The following is a 20,955-nucleotide window of genomic DNA, read 5'->3' as shown; positions in this document are numbered from 1 at the left end:
ACAACAACAGTATACAAGTGCCATGACAAGTCTCAGTTAGTCTAGTAAAGAATGCATAGACAGGCAAGAAAAGAAGGAAAAGTGCTAGTATTAGCTGGTTAAGTGCTGGGGAAAAAGATGAGTCTTTAGATGTTTCTTGAAAATGAGTAAAGAGATTGGGAGGTCATTCCAGCAGCTGGACACAGTCCAGGAAAAGATCCGTGAGGGTGATTGTGAACTTCTTTGGGATGGCACCACAAGGAGTCGTTCACTTGCAGAGCGCAAACTTCTGGAGGACACATAAGATTTAACCAGTGAGTTTAGGTATGTTCACAACGTTTCACAATAACTTTGATATTGTGAAATATATTTAAGTGAAAACTGAATGCAAAATAAATCACACAATATTTTCACTTTACAGTTCAGTAACAGTGGAGTTGGAAACAAAGTGGACAACACTATTCATTAAACACTTATTTAATGTATTCAGATGAAAGTTTACAATTCACAAATTGTTCATAAGCAGTGTTTTCAGAGCCCCCAGTTACACTGTTTTAATCAGAACACTAACATTACAGTGTAGTAAAACAAGTCAAATCAAATTAAGTACATTTTTATTAAACAAAGTACAATCAAAACCTATCACAAAAGGTCAAAGCATCTCTAGCAGAAGTGACAGTGCAATGTAGCAGAAGAACAATTTCTTACCAATGTTTCAAGAATAAACTGGATCCTCGATGACTCTACAAGGGGAAAGAAGAAATGGTTTACTGAAAAGTTCTTAAAAAGCAGGATTTCATTTTATACCATTTCTTTAAACCATTGGTTCTCAAACTTTTTATACCAAGTACCACTTCAGAAAATATTTGTTATTAAATATTAAGTTCCACCATAATGACCAACATTAAATTTCAGCAGCGTAGTAGGCCAAACTATTCAGCTACAGCTCTACAGTTAAAAAATGAGGCAGTTTTATTCTAATAAGAATATTTATTGTTGTCAGCCCCTTTACCATGGTAAATACAGTTTGAACATTAACACTACACTGTGCTTACGTACAGGTAAATGAAAACTTAGTTTAAATTAAAATGTGTTATAATAAAAGTTGCATAACTTTACTGTACATTAACTGTACTTAAATGTACAAAAAAGCCTTACTCAAAGATTAGATTAAAATGTATTAACATTAATATTTAATTTAGTGATTCACCTGCATAACCACTAGAGAGGGTCTGACACTGAGAACCACTGCTTTAAACAATCCTCATTTTTAAATTCATTTTCATTAATTCATTAAAATTGTACCGACATTTGCACTTACATGTTTCAGAAAACACTTTGAAACTATTATTAGAATAAAAACATATATAACACACCTAATGCATGGGATTCATATCAAGAAAATGTGGAAAAATCTCTAAAAGACAGACATTAACACATAACTTACCAGCAAGACAGTAGGTGAGCATCTAACTTGATCATCTGTGATAAAGCAATGCAAAATACACACACGGGTGTTTATTTATCTTCTGCAGGTAACATGTCCTTTATGCTACCCATTTGTAAACTCTGGTTATACTTTACTATTTTCAAAAGATAATAAAGATAGCGATTTTTTTTTTACCTCATTTTGCCAGTATGTTTGCAGGAACTCGCAGAACATCTGACCCTTCTTGTGTTCACAGCTTTTGTTCTCCTTTGACATGTCACGACTCAAATTCGCTCAAAATAAAACAAATTAACAGGCAAATATTAAATAATTTGAGACCGACTGAGTGGTCAGTTATAACGAGCAGCAGCTGAGCTCACAGTTAGCTGCCTCACTCACAGAAACACGACAATCGCGAATCATTTGACTCAGTTTGGGAGTTCGTAGCGGGTTCGTGAATCATTTGAGTCAGTTCATAGCGGGATCGCGAATCATTTGACTCAGTTCGGGAGTTCGTAGCGGGATCGCGAATCATTTGACTCATTTCGGGAGTTCATAGCGGGTTCGCGAATCATTTGAGTCAGTTCATAGCGGGATCGCAAAATCTTTGACTCAGTTTGGGAGTTCGTAGCGGGTTCGTGAATCATTTGACTCAGTTCGGGAGTTCATAGCGGGTTCGTGAAACATTTGAGTCAGTTCATAGCGGGATCGCGAATCATTTGACTCATTTCGGGAGTTCGTAGCGGGTTCGCGAATCATTTGTGTCAGTTCATAGCGGGATCGCAAAACCTTTGACTCAGTTTGGGAGTTCATAGCGGGTTCGTGAATCATCTGACTCAGTTCGGGAGTTCATAGCGGGTTCGTGAATCATTTGAGTCAGTTCATAGCGGGATCGCGAATCATTTGACTCAGTTCGGGAGTTCGTAGCGGGTTCGTGAATCATTTGACTCAGTTCGGGAGTTCATAGCGGGATCGCGAATCATTTGACTCCCCAGTCGCATTTCAACGTCGATTCAGCGTTGAATTAGTAATGTGTCTCATGACAAGAGATGTGTACATTTGTGCAGTGAAAATGTGTTGCACAGTTTGAGAAGGGAACCTTCAACCAGGACCGCTGTAAGGGGAGGGAAGATTAGGACAATTCCAAGGGCCCAGCGTGAGAGAGGGCATGGGGAATGCAGAATGAGATTTCTACCAAAGGAGACTCTAAAATGTTAGAACCAACAGCCTCGTGCGTATAGTGTGGTCGTGCTTCGGGTGATCCTTGAAGGAGTCCCAGCGCTAGGTCCATTCTGACGCCGTCCCCTCCACTCTCTCCCACTTGTGCACTTTCTGTACCGTCCTGTATAAACATTTACATTTAATCATTTAACAGACGCTTTTATCCAAAGCTACTTACAAATGAGAACAATAGAAGCAGTCAGGTCAACAAGAGAACAACAACAGTATACAAGTGCCATGACAAGTCTCAGTTAGTCTAGTAAAGAATGCATAGACAGGCAAGAAAAGAAGGAAAAGTGCTAGTATTAGCTGGTTAAGTGCTGGTGAAAAAGATGAGTCTTTAGATGTTTCTTGAAAATGAGTAAAGAGATTGGGAGGTCATTCCAGCAGCTGGACACAGTCCAGGAAAAGATCCGTGAGGGTGATTGTGAACTTCTTTGGGATGGCACCACAAGGAGTCGTTCACTTGCAGAGCGCAAACTTCTGGAGGACACATAAGATTTAACCAGTGAGTTTAGGTATGTTCACAACGTTTCACAATAACTTTGATATTGTGAAATATATTTAATTGAAAACTGAATGCAAAATAAATCACACAATATTTTCACTTTACAGTTCAGTAACAGTGGAGTTGGAAACAAAGTGGACAACACTATTCATTAAACATTTATTAAATGTATTCAGATGAAAGTTTACAATTCACAAATTATTCATAAGCAGTGTTTTCAGAGCCCCCAGTTACACTGTTTTAATCAGAACACTAACATTACAGTGTAGTAAAACAAGTCAAATCAAATTAAGTACATTTTTGTTAAACGAAGTACAATCAAAACCTATCACAAAAGGTCAAAGCATCTCTAGCAGAAGTGACAGTGCAATGTAGCAGAAGAACAATTTCTTACCAATGTTTCAAGAATAAACTGGATCCTTGATGACTAATGTGCCACTCCTGAGGACTGTATTATTGTAGTTCTCTCAGTAAACCACTAGAGAGCAGCTTTTGAACAAGATATAAAAGAAGAAACAGTACTAACTTACTACTAAGTGCACACTATTTAAAAATGTGCAAAGTGTATTATGCAGCAGTATGCTACAGTGACCTCATTACATGGTGTTTAATTCAGTGAGTGGCTTTCAGTAAGTATGATTTTTTTAAACCAGTTTTACACACACACACACACACACACACACACACACACACACACACACACACACACACACACACACACACATACACACATATAGCATTAAATATATTGTAAATTTTCGGAGAAAATGTGTTTAATTGTCATCAAAATAATATTATTTTGGTCTTAAAAATATTTCCCAGCAGTTTTTAGTTTTGGAAGAAATAAAGCCTTTCTTATTTTATTGGCATGATATTAATAAATAAATATTATAATACAAAAATATTTTAATCAGTATATATTAAAACAGTACAGCATATACTGCCATGATGAAATACCTATATTACTCAGTATATTGTATGCATACATGGATTTAATGTTGTTTCACATTTTTATTCATTATTATCAAAATAAATACAAATGTGAATTTTGGAAAAAAATTGCTTAATTGTAATTAAAGTAATGTCATACCAATGACTAAAATATTAATAAGTATATAGAAAATCTAAATTACAACACTTTTGCATGTACAATAAAAAAAAAAAAAAAAAAAAAAAAATTTATAGAAATTCCGTAATTCCGTAAGAATTCCATAATTGCAAATGCAAATATTATATAATAGTACAATAACTGTCCAGAAACATGGTTATTATTATTTTATATTATGGTAATAATAATTATTTTGCTTAAAAAAGTGAATTATTTTGCTTAGTGTGAAACATGACCCGGGTTTCTCACAAATGATGAAATTCATTATTGCACGTGTTTTATTATCTGCTTCAGTCTTCAACAAGGTCCTGTAAAAAAGAGACTTTCTTACTTGCGTTGTACATGCAACTCAGAAATGTGTTCAATGTCACAACACTAATAAACACATCAGGAAACCGATTTTTCTACTTTTCGTTTATCTGGGATTAGCACACGTATCTGCTCATTTTTGTCCTAATTGTCCAGAAATATGTCCAGCGACTCCAAGCTTAATAAATCGAGACCACAATATCACAGAGATTAGAAGATTTAGGACTCTTTTCCTGCCAGACAGGAGGAAACCACCTAGCAACCGCCCAGAAAACCTTAGCAAGAGCCCAAACATCATTTCCCAAAGGTTCATTGCATTGATTTGCTCAATCCAGATTATGGCCTTTTCCATGTCACTGGATTGGTGTTTATCTGTCACCCATGAGAAGGTCAGCAGATTGTTTTCTGATTTATAAATCCTCAAAGAGTATGACGTGTAATTCCTGGAGATGATTTCTCAGACCTACACTGAGGAGCAGATGAGGGAAATATATTATCATTCTGCTCATTCCTGCTCATGGTTTGTGTGTGCGCAGTGGTTTCTTCCAGTCTCACGCGGAAAACAAAACCTCTAATGTGAATCACAGTTTTGACCAAATATAATCAGAGAATATCGATCCAGAAAATACTTGCCAGCAAAGATCTCTTAAGTATGGAGACCCATTTCTGCCACATAAGAAAAAAATGCTTTACTAAGTCATAACTATGAGATAAACAGTCAAAATTGTACGTTAGTTGAAATTATTGACACAAAACGAATGTTTATTTCATAACCTTGACTTGTTATAATTTAGATTTTATTTTTAACTATTTCATTTAATCAAAATTTGTAATCATATTTTCAACTTGTTGCCATAATTTACAACTTACTGTAGTATGCCATCATGTTGACTTTATCTTATTGTTTTATTTCAGCTTGTCAGTTTAGATTTAAAACACTTTATTTCAATTCAATTTAGATTTAAAAAACAAATCTTATCATGATTTGTCATAATCATCACTTGCAGTATTTTGGCTTTTTATCTCTAAATAGTCTTTGTCCTAATTTTGACATTTTAATCTCAAAATTGACTTTTTTTGACTAATTATTACTGTTTACTCTTTTTATGCTGTAAGTATGACTTTGTTGATTCCGGCTTTTCATGAAATATTGACTTTTTTGTCATAAATTAATCCTATATATCATTAGGTCAATTTTGACTTAAATTTCAGTGTTTCATAATTTTTTACCTTTTTATCTCATAATTGACTTTGTATTTGATAGTTATCCCTTTTATCTCATAATTGGTTTTTTTTTGTCAGTTTAGATTCATGTCTCATTATCTTGACTTTTTTTTATCTCATAATTGGTTTTGTCATAATTTTGGCTTTTGATTTTAACTTTTTTTCATAATTGTGATATTTTTTCATAGTTGATTTAGTGTTTAATATATAATTAATTTCACAATTGATTTCATAATTTATTACCATTTATCTCATAATTTTGAGTTTTGACATTGAATTTTTGGCAATTTAAATTTAATTTCAATTTATGTCAATTTATTTTTTTTTTATAATAGTTATTTTAATTTATTTATTTTTATTTTTACTATTCCTCATGTTCATGAGACAACATTCAGTGCAGATAGCCTGCTTCAGAAGACTTAAAATATAGTCAAGATAAATACTATTTTTGTACTTTTATTTATAGTGCCTTATTGTCACCTATACTATGAACAACTGTTGAGTGGAAAAGATCTTTAAGTGTCTGCTTTAAGTGTTTATTTTTGTGTATAAGTGCACCGTGCTGTAATCGCTCTCTCAGTCATGGAAAGATTTGGCCAGTGATGTCAGAGTGGGAGGAGCCTGTGGACCCTTTTAGAATAAGGGGGAGGAGAGATCATTTGACTGACAGGTGAGGCATCTAACCAGCCGATTAAAGTCAGAAGCACGTCAGTGCCTCCTGAGGGACATCAGCTTTAACAACGTTAAGAGTATCAGATTAAGTGTTAAGGAGGAAAGTTTAACCGTGTTCTTTCTGGGCTGTGAAGCGCGTAAACTGTCTTTTGATCCTGCAGGGGCATACAGGGCCATAAAGACAAATTAAGGGCATAACATGGAGCCTAATGCAGCAATCACCTCTGAAAACTGTTTATAATCAACAACTAACAAACAAGTTTTTCTAATGTGATGTTTACCAATGCAAAAGTTGCTATGCACTCACATGGGTGTTCTGGGTGGTTTTTCTTTTTTTGCATATTGCTGTCATGTCTGGAGCACAGTAGTTACACAACGGTCAGTATGTAGTGTAAGGGGTTTGATCCGGTCACTAATGCTAACTATGAGAACTTGTAATAGTGATGCTTGACTAAGAGCTACGTATCACAAAACCACCTCAACAACGATTAGTTTAGCAATTTACATATGTGATGCGTCTTACTACACTTATTTAACTGACTGCTAGCAATTGCATTGGTTTGAATTAGCATAAGGTTAAACAGTGCATTTAATTAAATTAAACTGGCGAGTTTTTACGTCTCTTCCCAACAGGAATCCCATGATCAACCTGCATCATTGTCCAGAAAACGAGTGTGAGAATCTGATTCCAGCATATGTTTGTTTGGTTATTTGCTGTACAGGTAAACTGCACACAGTCGTAAGTTCACTGGGTTTACAGAGGGCTCTTACACGTTAATCTACAGATTACTAGATGTCAGGAGAACTGGGAGGACAACACTGCAGGATAAACATGTGTCAGTCACTCTGAACAGGATTCGTCCATTTCCAGGTTTCTATGCACCTCCTGACATGCCATGCAAATTCAGCTGAGGCCAAATATTGTTTTATCGGTGCAGGTTTAACATCATATCTTACTAACAAACTCTCACCCTCGACTTGTTCCAAATCTTACATAAAAGATGTTTTGAAGAATGTTGGTGACTAAACAGTTTCTGGTCCCTATTGACTTCCATAATATTTCCAATACTGTGAAAGTAAATGGGGACCAACAACTGTAAGTTACCCACATTCCTCAAAATATCTCCTTCGGAGTTCAAGAGAAGACAGAAACTCATACAGGCTTGTAACAACTTGAGGAGGAAGTGATTGGGGTGAACTATCCCTTTAAATGAATTAAACTATAACATGAGCTGAAAACTGATCACTTTATCTCAAACTTCCATTTTAATAGCAAAAATAAATGTATCATAATAAGAGTTGCCATAAACAAAAATGGCGCATTTACGTAATAGCATCATTTAGCAAAAATGCCACTAGTTTGTTATGTGATAAAGCGACTGCCATCCACCCTAGATTTCAATGTTTCTGTGAATGTGCAAGACTTCCGGTGTAAAAAAAAAAAAAAAGTGAGAATATTAACAAAGTGCAGTAAAAACTGTCGGTGCTACAAACCATGTGTTGGTAATCGATACACTCAAATTATATGGTAATAAATGCCAGTTTGCAACATCAAGCAGCAAAAAAAGTTGCTTTGTACAGATAAAAACATCTGAAAGTGAATAACATTATTGTTATACTTCTCCTTGGTGTGAACAGGTCTTTATTTTGGTTAAATTTAGGATTCAAAAGTCCATTTGCTGTGTTATGGTCATACACACAAAGGGTGAAGCTAGTTGTCATGGTCATGAGCTGAATTTCATGAAAAACTGTCCATATATGAAATGATGGGTACAACAGCTGGCTTTCTGCCTCTCGTCTTTCTTCTTGCTTCCCCCCTGGTGAGCTGACACGGCTCCTCTGTGTTAGCTGCTTTGCGTCTAATAGGATCAGAGGACTTTACATTGTCATCTGAAAAACCTAATCCTCTTGATAGCTGCGCTGAAACTTCTGAGCCAATTTGTACTCAATTAACGTAATGAGGAAACAAGCGCCTAGCTTCAGGAAATATATCAGCGTGATTGAAAAATTGTCTCTTGCCCAGTCCCATTAAACATCAAACTGGGAACTCGAATCATTGATATGAAATCACCTCTTATGGCCAAGACCAAAAGTCTAGTTGTGGTTTGGACCAAGATTTGACATTCCCAACCACAAATGTTTATTGAACATATTCTCTCAAAAATTGAGTATATTAATGGAATTTAGCATTACTTTGGAGAAATTGCTCAACATTGGACAAGTGCCATGTTCTCCCTGTCCATGTTTAACTAGCTTCCCCCCAAGTAAAACCAAGTGACACTAAAATGTTGTAAATATAAGGAGCCAGATGACAAGTAGAAGGATTGGAGGACGTATAGATGGATTAAATGGGTCATTACATGAGAACCAATCAAATTTGCCTTCATCTTGTGACATAAGCTGTATTTATACCATTAAAACATCCTGCAAGTTTCATAGCTTAAAATGTCCTCCTCATTATACCCAGATACTGTAGCACATCTGATCGACATCTTTAAGATGAACATCTTTAAGATGTAAGAAAAAAACATTTACGAGACAGTTGTCAGAGTTCATTGGTGATTTCAAATATAAATTTTAATCGTAAGCTAAGTGAACAGGTTTGGAGAATTTGATGTTTCCACGTTCCAAGAGATACTTGCATGCCTGAGAGGCGTTTCAAAGATGGCCACCGAGTGATATGCCTTAAAGGGATGCACCTTCTCTTTCTGACAATTAATGAATCTATTGACAATAGGACAAATGGAAGAGTGAAGGAAGATTTGCTTTCATGCATTTAAACAGCGCGTTATTGCCTCTGAACAGACTACAGAAAGATCTCAGTGTAAGTAACAAGTGGATGGTTTATTAATATGTTTGTTCGGAGCATTTTGTTTTGTAACTTACAAGGCACAATGCAATGGAGAGTTTGCATATACTGTATGGAGAGTCCCGCAAGTAAAAGATTTCATGATGCTTTGTCTGTAAATGGTGTTGATACTGTTGCATATGCAACGATGTTACCAATCAAAACCGTGTCCAATTTACAGACAAGCTTTAAAAGACCCGCTCCTTCAGACCAAGGGTCAGAATGAGGGTTGAAAATAAAGATGTATATTTTTTTTTTTGTGCAAAAAACTTTATTAAAGGGATAGTTCACCCAAAAATGAAAATTTGGTGTTTATCAGCTTACCCCCAGGGCATCCTAGGGTGAATTTGTTACTTCAGTCGAACACAAACCAAGGTTTTTAACACAAACCATTGCATTATTTCACTGTAAATGAGAGTCACGGCTAAAACACACAATAAAACAAACAAACAAATATGACAATATTCGGCTCATGACAATACATTGATGTGTAAAGACACAAAATGATCGGTCTGTGCAAGAAACATTATTTATATATTTTTTTTTACCTCTGATTCACGCAATGTCCCAACTGTTAGAACTCTCCTGAGCGTGTTCTCAGCAGCAGGCGCTAGGCGTCATCGTCTTCTTGTTTTATGGCAGATCGCAGACACTCCTAATTGAGGTTGTGGATTGAGTGTCAATGGCCCATTTGAGAGATAGGTGGTGGTAATGCACTTATAAGTCTGTGATCCACCATAATGCAAGAAGAAGAAGAAGACGCGCCAAGAGCCTGCTGCTGAAAAACACGCATAAAAGGACGTGCTCAGTTGAGTTCTAACAGTTAGCCATGATAAAAAATCTACGTAATGATCCCTTTAATCCCATTCCTTTCTAGGAACTACCATTATCCTCAAATGCCTCGTGAGCCAACAGAGAACTCATGCACGTGAGATGCAGCTATACAATGAAACTCCAAGCTTTCCAGGTACTTCCTATCTCCAACTTTGTCCTTTGTCCCTGGCAACATATAAGCAAACATATGGTTAAAGTCAATCTTTGCTGGAGATGTATCATGGCTGGTTGGCTGGTGTTGGCCCCTTGCACTGGCTGTAACGTTTGGCTGAGCCAAGGGATTGTAGATTTCAATGAGATCCAAGAGGTTGTTTTGAAGACATATTTCATGCAGTCCATTAACCAAAATTTCAGACCACATCTTTACTCGTCATATCTTGTCTCACTACTGTACACTAACACTGACTAAATAAGCACAGTAGGCTTCTCCCAAAGTTTGAGTCCAAGATACCAAGATTAGACAATAAATGTCTAAAGGCCAGAGACGCTTAATGAGATCAATGTTTATTTTGTATGTTTAATAGAAATTATAGTCTGTTCTGTATTTGGTACACACACATGTGTGTGTTGAGGTTCTCTGTTGTAATTTACTATAGTGGTGTTAATGGAAGCAATAAAATTGTTTACATGGATTCCTTTGAACGTTAATGAGTTAATCTTGTTCTGAGGTCATATCTCTTAATAAGCGCCGATCTCTCGTGAGTATGCCTAGGTTAACTCTGTAATGAGTTTATAAAAGAGTCTGTGCTCATGTTGTTGGCTTTATTTACTTGGCTAATTATTCCGCAGGTGATAGTATTGAGTATTTACTGTGAGACCTTCTGTGAAGCGTGCAGTTCACGCCAAAATTTGCACTGTGTCATCTTGTCAATATATGCAAATATTTATATTCGATATATATATATATATTTTTAAATTTATAATCATTGTAAATTGTATTAATATCTGATCACATTATTTATACATTTATTTAGCATGTTAAAAAGTAAAAAAAAAAAAAAAAAAAAAAAAAAAATATATATATATATATATATAAATGTTTTATGTAATATTATTCATAAGAAAAAGGAATGATTATACATGTATAATTTATTTACTTATTTTTCTTATATAAGATTGAATATTTGTTTATTTCTAAAAATGGCTCTATCAATTTTCAAGGCGAAAGACTTTTTGAAACTTTTAGTTCATCCCATTGTCACTAAAACAACTGAATTTTCTAAGAGGAAGGAGAAACGGCTTCATTAGTGTCGCCCCCCTCCTGTGTGGCGAATTCAAGCTCGATTTAGAGCAATTACTTGAGCAGAAACCGTCTGTCAATCATTCTTAAGGGGGAAGAGTCCCGATGAATGAGCTCCTGTGTAATCCTCTGCTGTTATTTCCCTTCTGAAGAGACACACACACACTTACACACCAGCTATCTGTCCAGCAGAATCCACGAGAGAACTTCTGTGCATTGGTGTATGTTTTCATGCTTAAAGTGAGAGCAGTCGAGGTCATTCGGGGCGTACAGTAGCAGACGGAGGCGTGCTCATCACCCGCTTGTGACCCGCTGCTGGGGGAAACAGGTGGATGCGGGTCAGACCGGAGACAGAAAGAGCACGGAGCATCTCGTGTCAGAGGTATGTCCCATGCTGTGGTCAATCTGTGCTGAGGAAACTTTCTCCCAAAGCACTCTTCAATTATATGTCATTCATGTGTTTTGATAATGTACATGATAAAATATATAATTGCTATAATATTTATATATGCAATTATAAACATACATATAGATATAATAAAAACATTCAATAAATAATATGGTAATATAATATTTTATGTTTAATAATATACACGGTAATACATAAATCAAAAATGAACATAATTTGTTTATAAATATTTACGTTTACTTTTATATTTAACAATCTACATTATTTCAATGTTTTGGGGGTTTAGATGTTATTTAAATCTGAATTATGTATGTATTACACATTCGTCAGATTATCAGTATATTATAAATATAAATGTTATGTTAATGTCTGTCATATGCCAAGATCCTATGGCTTTCTGAGAAACATTAACAATGCAGACATTATATTGTGTGTAGTTATATGCTGTGATACTAATTGTGCATGTATTTGCCTTTTTAACTTTTTTACATCATCTGTAAAAGTTGATAAAAAGAAAGTGTAAGTAGTAGAGCTTATTTGATCTTACTTAGCTTATTAAACTATAAGTATTAATGCATGAGACCTTATTAGGACACTAATAAGCTCATGCTAATTGAGAAATCGTTCTGAAGTTTTTTAGTACACTGACTTTTAGTCTGTTTTTATGTCAAAGATTTATTGTATTTACAAAGATTGTGTCACTATATGCTTGAGTATTTATTAATTATGTATATTAGTTGGGGATGATTTTTTTTTACCTGAAATATGAAGAACTTGGCTTCTAAAACATTATTTAATGCACTTGTTGATTTTAGTCTCTTTGTTGATTCCAACCAGGTAAAACCTGTCCGTTTTGGAATCCTCCATCAGATCACGTGGATTTCTCCCTTGTACGGCTCCATCCCAGCATTCGAATGCATTTGTCACTGGACACTATGAACATGGTGGATGACAACTGTCTTTCGCCCAGTAACTTCCACGAGATGGTCAAAGCAGGGGGCGTAGCGGTGGGCACTCGTGTCCACAGCATAGATGTCATCCTGGGCTTCAGCAAGGACCAGGACCCTTTGCTCAACCCTGGAGGCAATGATGTAGCACACAAAGTTGGAGATGAAAGTCTTGGAGATCTAGGGAAGCGGGAACAGCGGGTACAACCCTACGGGCACCTGCCACCCCTCAGGGATGGTTCGGAGCAACCTGCATTTCACAGTGAGTTCTTCATAGGTCAAATATCAAGTGTTTCTAGCAATTACTCCTGAACTAGCCTCATATGATGGTTATTTAGTACATTAAGACACACTGTTACTAAAACCCAGAGACAGACACAGGCCAAGTTCTTATGCTGAGCCCTCCTGTCAATTTTAAGGTAACAATGGCAGCTCGCCAGGGCATTAGCATCGAGCGTCACCTTAAGAGACCTAAACGAAAGTCTGACGCCTACTTTACATAACTTACAAAACCAGTGGCACAGTTACCTAGATACTTTCTGTTAAAATGCCATCAGTAGTTTCAAATAACGCTATGGATTGCAGAAAGATGGACATCCTAAAGAGGATGATTGTTTTGCTAAGAAGTTGTTCTTTCATTGTGGTGTTGACATCAACGTTGCCTCAGTGTTTCACCTAACAATCCTTAGTGAAAATGTAGAAGACTGTTTAACATGCATTAGGATTATAGCTCAGATCATTTGGTCTTGGAAGAATCTTGAGAAATGGTTGACGTCTCAGACTTTGATTTTGACTTGATTTTTTTCTTTTTTTTATCTGAGAAAGTGTTGCAATTATAAAAAGATCTTGGTTTATGGGATATGTTTTGGCAGAGGTGATATGCCAGGCTAAAGTATGTCTAAATATATAGAGCGATCACATTCTCATGTCTTTTCAAGGTCCTTTCAAACCTGAAAATAATTTGGCAGTGGGACACATCCCCTTGAGGAATTCCAGTAATCTGCTCCAATCTTAAACAAGATTGCACAACTGTGCATGCCGACATAATCATTTTTCCATTCTGCGCTATTTTTTTCCCCCCATTGGGCTTATTATCCATTATGCTTCTTAGTCCTGTGATGAGAGAATGTCTTGCATGACCCAGAGCCATGACAAGAGACAAGTCATTCTGTTATTCTGACTCAAACGGGACAAGATCCTTTTGAATGGTTTGAGCCTTTGAGATCGATTGTCCTCATTTGAAGCAAGCTGTCTGAGCATTTATATAGGGATGTCTTGAATATGACAGGCGTTGTGCTGATCCTTGAACCAGCATTGACTCTTGAATGTGTGAGTTCAGTTTATTGTGTGTTAGCTTGTTCCTGTCTGATCATTAAAGCCTTTACTTCTAATGTCGCCAAAGTGAGGTGTTTTCTTGCATTGTTTACTGTGTTAGCCATTCTAACAAACCTAAATTGAGATATTTTGCATTTTATTTCCACTATGGAGAACTGTATTCAGATAATCAGAAAGTCTGTGTTCGTTAGCATACACTTTTCCCAAAGTGTGAACTTACTATGTGCTGATTGCAAGGAGAGGCACCACAGGAAGCTTAAATCTGCAGTGAAGTGTCTACAAGGACACAGTAATGATAAGGGTTCACTTCACAGTCCAGTTCATTGGTTGATCTTATCTGGGACTTAACCTGCAGCATTCAGTTATTAGTACAACCTGTAGCATTTTATTACTAAATTAAAAAAGCTAACCAATAAAAGTGTAGTGCTATTATCGATGTGTAAAACATTTAACATTTTTAAATATTTTTTGTAGATTTCTGTTGATTTTCAGCACTGAAAATGTGGAACATGCTCTAGTAGTTGGGCTTCACGATACTATCGCCAATTTAATGTTAACAGTTATCTGTCTAGCATGTACATAACATTGAAGCTATTGTTAATGTTTACTTGTGCAGTTAGCATGTGTTCTGAGCTCGTTTACAATTGGACAGCAACAACTTAAAGAGTATATCAACTCATCTTGTGAGTGCATTGCACAAATCCACTTGCCCCGATGACCAGAATTTTATTGGAATTAACTGAATTAGCTTGACAACTGCCAGTAGGTCTCTCCAGTTTATCCAGGTAAAGCTTTTCCTAGAAACATAACCTTATGTTGAGGACATGGGTTAGAATCAACCGAAGCCCTTAGGTAGATTAGGGCCTGGTTTATGAGGAAACTATCAGGGGAATTAACAGGCTACATATGTTTCTGCTTGGATTATGGGATGGGAAACCCTCAGTGAAAGCCCTGCCTACCATCAGTGACATTAAAATGCTTTAGTCCAAGCCTGTTTGTTACAAGAGATTTTGGCCAGGAGTATTATGGGATTAGAATCTCGGTTTTGGAAACACCATATCAGTAATGAATTACATGCAGTCCGTATTTACCATTTGTAAGCAACAGAGATCATATTATTCATCTTCTTAACTTAACTTCAATGTGAAATGGTTGTGTGGTGTTAATGGTCGAGAATCAGGTCTGGTAACAACGAAGTTGCTAGTTCAATTCCAAAATTTCCTTGAATATGACTCTTAACCCCTGGTTGCTCCAGTTGGAGTGTGATCTTGCAATATGTTTAGTTCTATTGAAACTTCATGTTAAAGTCTGTCTAACATGGACTCTCAAGTTATGTCTTTTGTTCTTCTGTCACCCGTGGCTTTAGATTCTGACATATTCTCCAATAAGTGTGACGGGGAGTTGGACGATCTACGGAAGTCCATTGAAAGTGACAGCAAGTCTCCAGATTCAGCCGATGCGGAGCAACCCAAGAAAAAGCACCGCCGCAACCGCACAACCTTCACTACGTACCAGCTCCACGAGCTTGAGCGAGCCTTCGAGAAGTCCCACTACCCTGATGTTTACAGCCGAGAGGAGCTGGCCATGAAAATCAACCTCCCTGAAGTTCGAGTGCAGGTGTGTTTCAATCTCTTTGTGAAATTAAAAGTCAGTTTCAGAGGAGATCATACCGTGTTGATAAAACCACTCTCTTTTCGGGTACTGGTAAACTGGTCCCTATCATGAGATGCTGGAGTTCTGGTTTCTCCTCACCTGGTTGCTCAACAACTTGCTTAAACTTCTTAACCAGCAAGGCCACATTCATTGATCACCTTAAACAAGAGCCAGCTTATATTGCAAGGCCACTATATTCAAGCAGCTTCATCGAAAAGACAGAGCAGCACTAACCAGAGTTCATGCTGATCTCAACTGGTCCTTTCCGTAGCGTTTCTAAACATCATCCATGACTTAAATCCAACTTTGGTTGTTTCCCAGTAAGTTTGGGAAACAAGTAGTAGATGCTTTATGTGAAACACTATCTTATTGACTTTGGATTGCCATAAAAGATTGATTATTTGAGGTGTATGTGTTCGCCCAGGTTTGGTTCCAGAATCGCAGAGCCAAATGGAGGCGACAGGAGAAAATAGACGCCAGCACTATGAAGCTTCATGACTCCCCCATGCTCTCCTTCAACCGCCCGCCAATGCACCCCACCATGGGCCACATGAACAACTCGCTGCCCCTTGATCCTTGGCTGCCCTCCCCTCTTTCCAGTTCCACTCCAGTGCACAGCATCCCAGGGTTCATGGGTCCCACACAAGGACTACAAGCGGGCTATGCCAATCATGGTTTCCTTAGCCCAGCCCAATCCATGGCCCAAAGCATGCAGCCCATGGCACCACCTCCATACCAATGCCCTCCACCCTTCACCGACAGATACCCTCTGGAGGACGTAGATCAGCGCAGTTCAAGCATTACCGCACTGAGGATGAAAGCTAAGGAACACATCCAGTCCATGGATAAAACCTGGCCACCCATGTGCTAAGACAGGGTACATCTCTCTTTAGCTTCGGGCCTTCATATTTCTTGGTTACTAATTGGCACTGAAGGTTACTCAAGAATCATGTTTCTTGTATTGGATGGTTATCTTATTCTCCAGGTCAGAAAAAGTTGGGCCAGCAAAATGTAGGCGCTAAATGAATTGTGTGCCATTTATTTATTTTTTTTGCAACTGGATGTAAAAACAAACAAACAACAATAACATCAAAAAACAACTTCCAAGCCACTGATGAGTTTGGATGAGGAAAAACATTCTGTTCCATATATTTATTTGTAAGGCACACACTGGCACTGTTTATTTCTTTACTATCCTTACAAGTTTAATTGGTGTTGGAGGGATTTCTAAAACCAGAGTTACTGGGTGTGTTTTGCATGACATGACCTCTGTCTGCAAATTCACACTTCCCCCTGAATGACTGGTCTAGATGTTTTGGGTTGAAACAAAAGATAAATATGGTCAGTGGTTAGAGAAGACCTCTTAAACAGGCAGCTGATTTGATCAAAACCCCTCTGTTTGATCACAAAGGCAAGGACAAGGGACAGAAATGATTGGTTTTGGGGGGAACGTTTGTATGCTTCAGTGTTCATTAGAGGCAAATGTTTATTGGCAGACCCATCTCCTGTACGTGCAGAAGAGCAGAAGGGGAAACCATCACCCTTTAATGACTCCCCTTTGTTTGGGATACTTGATCAAGGTCTGATCTTTTTGTTTCAGCTTTTTATAGGGAAAGACTGTCAGAGACTGTCACTTTAAGACTCCAAACAAATCAGAAGGTTTTTAAGATAAAAACACCATCATTGTGCTTTAAGTCCCATTTTATGATGACTCACAGGACAATAAACCTTCAAAACAGACCTGGCTTCAAACGACCACTGTCATGTCCCACAAACACACAAGTGGGATTCGCTGCTTATTTTTAAAAGGAAACTCACTCAGTTCGTGTTGCCAGGGTTTTTGTAGCAATAAATCATGTGTAGGTGTGTTTGACTAACAAAGTTAGACATTTTGAGTCCTGTCAGGAAAGGTATTAAACTTTCAGATTCACTGAATTATTCATTTGAACAAACTATGCTTACTAATAATGTTTTAAGATTAGCTGTATAAGGATGTCAGGGATGAAGAGTTTGTAGATGTTATAAATATATACAGTTGATTAAACTGTATGAGCCAGTTGTTTTTTATTTAATGTTACTTCCCACATTTCTTTCATGAGGCCCTTTGGGCCAATGTTAGTTTACAGTCTGAATCTATGTTTAGATGACTTACACAGTTTGAATAATTGCAAAGCCAAACTTAGACAGCAATATGACAATCATGAGTAATTAAAATGAGTGAATGATGTTTTTTGTTCAAACGTACAAATGTGGTTCTCATGTTTATAATGTGTCCTAGACGTTTTTACAGTTACCTTTGAATCAAGCAGAGAAATGAATGTCCACAAACGTTCCTGAAAAATAAACGAATCTAGTTTCTCAGTGATCTGCTGTCGACTCGTCCATTACTGGGAAGGTTGTGGTTGAACTATAGGAAAGACTGTCGATTTCCTAACCCCCTCCTGTCTCTGTTTCCCCTGACCCATGGCGCCGAGCCAGCCTGTTAGGAAGATGAGGTTCCAGTCAATCAGCCTGGCCCCTGGAGGGGGCATTGGCCTCGGGGGCCGCTGTTCCCTAATTGCCTCCTGACGCTGCTGTTCAGGCACATGTTCAGAGTGCCTGGTGCTCGACTGTATTCATGATGTGTGAGCAATGCTCTCGGACAGATGGGACACTACGGGGGCCATCTGGGGCCCCAAAAATCATGTGCTGGGAAAAACGCAAAGGGGTGTGACCATGGGTTCTTTCGTGTTGTACAGTTTCATATGATGATTACCAGAATACAGAAGGTGTGGACTTGCTTTTGTCCAGTTTTTACATTTGGGGGGAGAAATAAACCGACAAAAATTCCATAGGCTTTAAGAAAGGACACAAGCTGAGGGGAAGTAAGCAACCACCCAGCACACCCTAACTTGATATAAAGCACTCCAAAAACATTTGCTAATCCATATGAACCAATGTTGGTGGTAACGCATTACAAACTACACAATTTATGTAATCAGATTACTTTTCCAAGTAACTAGTAAAGTAATGCATTACTTTTAAATTCACAACAAAACATCTGCGTTTCTTTTCAAATACATAATGCAAGATACTTTACTTTCCATTTCCCCGTGTTGAGAGAAATCAGGAGTGAAGTGCCTTCAACCTTATTCCTTCAACCTTATGCTTATTAACTTCACTTTTGGTGCAAAAAGGCACAGTTTACAGTTGCCAAAATTATAACCTTTGGATTTTTTCGTTATAAAAAACAACAAATAAGCAAGACCAGCCCATATGAGAAAATGTAACGTAAAAGTAAAGCAATGCATTCCATTCCATAAAAAGTAATTAGCGTAATTAGTCACTTATTTATCAAATAATGCAAAATTGGTAAACACCAAGAACAACCAAGAACCATATACTGTATTTCTACAAAAAAACTTTAACAACCTAGCAACCACATAAAACTCAGAAGAGTTTAGTTAATGATGGCAACACCATATATTAAAGTTATACAAAAAACATATTAGTACTGTGGCTGAACCTAGCAGTGATCAAGGGTGGGAAGGCTGCTCATCAAGGTTAATGATGGAGAAAATCCCCCAATTAGAGCTGTTTCCCGCAGGCCAGGATGAGTTCAGCGTGAGGATTAGAGAGCGAGCAGCCACTGACCGCTGCACATCTTGGCAGACGGGCGGCTGGGTTGTGGCTAGGCATGCGTTCGGCTGGACTGGCACAAAGGAATCATGGGAAAGCAGCAGTTCATCCACCGCGAAAAGCTTTGTTCGCCAGGCTGAGGGGAATATGCTGTTTCTCCACTCTCATGCTTTGAATGTGGGTCAGTCTGTTGTGTCTAAAATCCGTTTTATTATCTCACTTTCAGTTCACAGGGTTTTTTTTAGTAGGTTAGATGCTTTAATAAATAAAGTTGTGTTTGACTAAAGCTAAAAACTGCCAGGGTGACGTCATCCAGGCCTGAAAGTTTTTCCTCAAGATCATCTTTTAAAAATGCCTCCTCATGAACTGACTGAAAACATATTCCACAAGCCAATCAACAATCAATCCTCCAACGACTCAATTAATTGCATAATCTATTATTTTGCTCCCTCCACACGGCGCAGGCTGAAGTTAAGAGGCTGATGGGAATGACGCATTCCTCAAAGGGGATAATACGGGAAGCGAGCGGAATTAATGGGGTTTGATTAAGCGAGGTTTTCAATGGGACATGGCTCTTTTCACATGACATAATTAGAGGTCATGGAGAATGGGTGGGAGGTGAAGGGCTGGATCTGAGGCCTGGCGCCAGTATTCTTCTCATCAGTGCAAGTGAAAAGGGTTTTTTGTCATCATTTGTAAACATGTGGAGTGCTGATGATTAGTAGGTCAGTTGGAAATTAAACATTTAGAGACATTATAACCTATATGGGTGAATCTTCAGTTAGGGCACGTCTTCTGTACTCTAAAAATGACTTCAAAGGTTATGAATTTTTATTATGTAGCTTCCATGATTTATAATCAGAATCTTTTTTTTTCCTTCAGATTGATCAGTTACATTTGCCATTCAAATTTCCCATACTGTGCATGACAACATGCCCCAATTTTTTAAAGGTCCTCTTCTTCGTGATTCCATGTTTTAAACTTTAGTTAGTGTGTAATGTTGTTGTTAGAGTATAAATAATATCTGTAAAATTCTAAAGCTCAAAGTTCAATGCCAAGCGAGATATTTTAATTAACATAATTTGCCTACGAAAAACGACCCGTTTGGACTACACCCCTCTAGTTCCTGCAGTAATGACATCACTAAAACAGTTTTTTGACTAACCTCCGCCCACATGAATACACAAACAGGGGGGCGTGGTCTTGTTGCGCTCCGACGGAGAAGAGGAAGAGCTGCGTTTGTGTTTGCCATGTCGTTGAAACGCTGTTATTTTCTTTTCTGAGTCCAATCATCTTTGTTTGGCCTTCCCAGGGACGCTGTACTTGGAGATTAATGGTTACAACTTATGTTTAACTCGAAAATTATAATCCACATGTAAAACTATGTGCAGCACATTTGGCTGAGGACAACTTCCTCAATCTGATTCAGTTTAATGCCAGATTTGCACAAAGATCATGCGCATCTCGTCAGTAAAAACGCTCCTGTGATTATAAGTACATCTCCAGCACGTGTGTTCTAGTCCAATCACGTTACCAGGAGGTCAGCCTGCGCTCAGCTCGGGTCGAATCACAACACAGGAACCACTGGGCCAATCAGAACTCGTTACATATTTCTGAAGGA

At 37.6% G+C, this 20,955-nt stretch overlaps 1 protein-coding gene across 1 annotated transcript; it reads left to right on the top strand.

Annotated features, from left to right (window-relative positions):
* The first annotated feature begins 11,493 nt into the window (after positions 1-11,493).
* Positions 11,494-18,081, top strand: rx1 (retinal homeobox gene 1). The gene is made up of 4 exons (XM_052538803.1): positions 11,494-11,754; positions 12,619-12,990; positions 15,430-15,680; positions 16,141-18,081. Exons 2-4 carry the CDS (start codon positions 12,696-12,698, stop codon positions 16,585-16,587), a joined length of 993 nt encoding a protein of 330 aa, XP_052394763.1. The 5' UTR covers positions 11,494-11,754; positions 12,619-12,695; the 3' UTR covers positions 16,588-18,081.
* Positions 18,082-20,955: the final 2,874 nt, after the last annotated feature.

The sequence above is a fragment of the Carassius gibelio genome, chromosome A22 (assembly GCF_023724105.1).
Source record: "Carassius gibelio isolate Cgi1373 ecotype wild population from Czech Republic chromosome A22, carGib1.2-hapl.c, whole genome shotgun sequence".
Taxonomy (NCBI): Eukaryota; Metazoa; Chordata; class Actinopteri; order Cypriniformes; family Cyprinidae; genus Carassius; species Carassius gibelio.
The sequence above is the reverse complement of the archived record's forward strand: the minus strand, read 5'-3'. Positions and strand labels throughout refer to the sequence as shown.

Bases quoted from the DNA above. Each gene is read 5' to 3' on its own strand.
- rx1 (XM_052538803.1), top strand. From the start codon at position 12,696: ATGCATTTGTCACTGGACACTATGAACATGGTGGATGACAACTGTCTT. The intron at 12,991-15,429 runs GTGAGTTCTTCA...CCGTGGCTTTAG, and splicing joins GGAGCAACCTGCATTTCACA to ATTCTGACATATTCTCCAAT. The intron at 15,681-16,140 runs GTGTGTTTCAAT...GTGTTCGCCCAG, and splicing joins TCCCTGAAGTTCGAGTGCAG to GTTTGGTTCCAGAATCGCAG.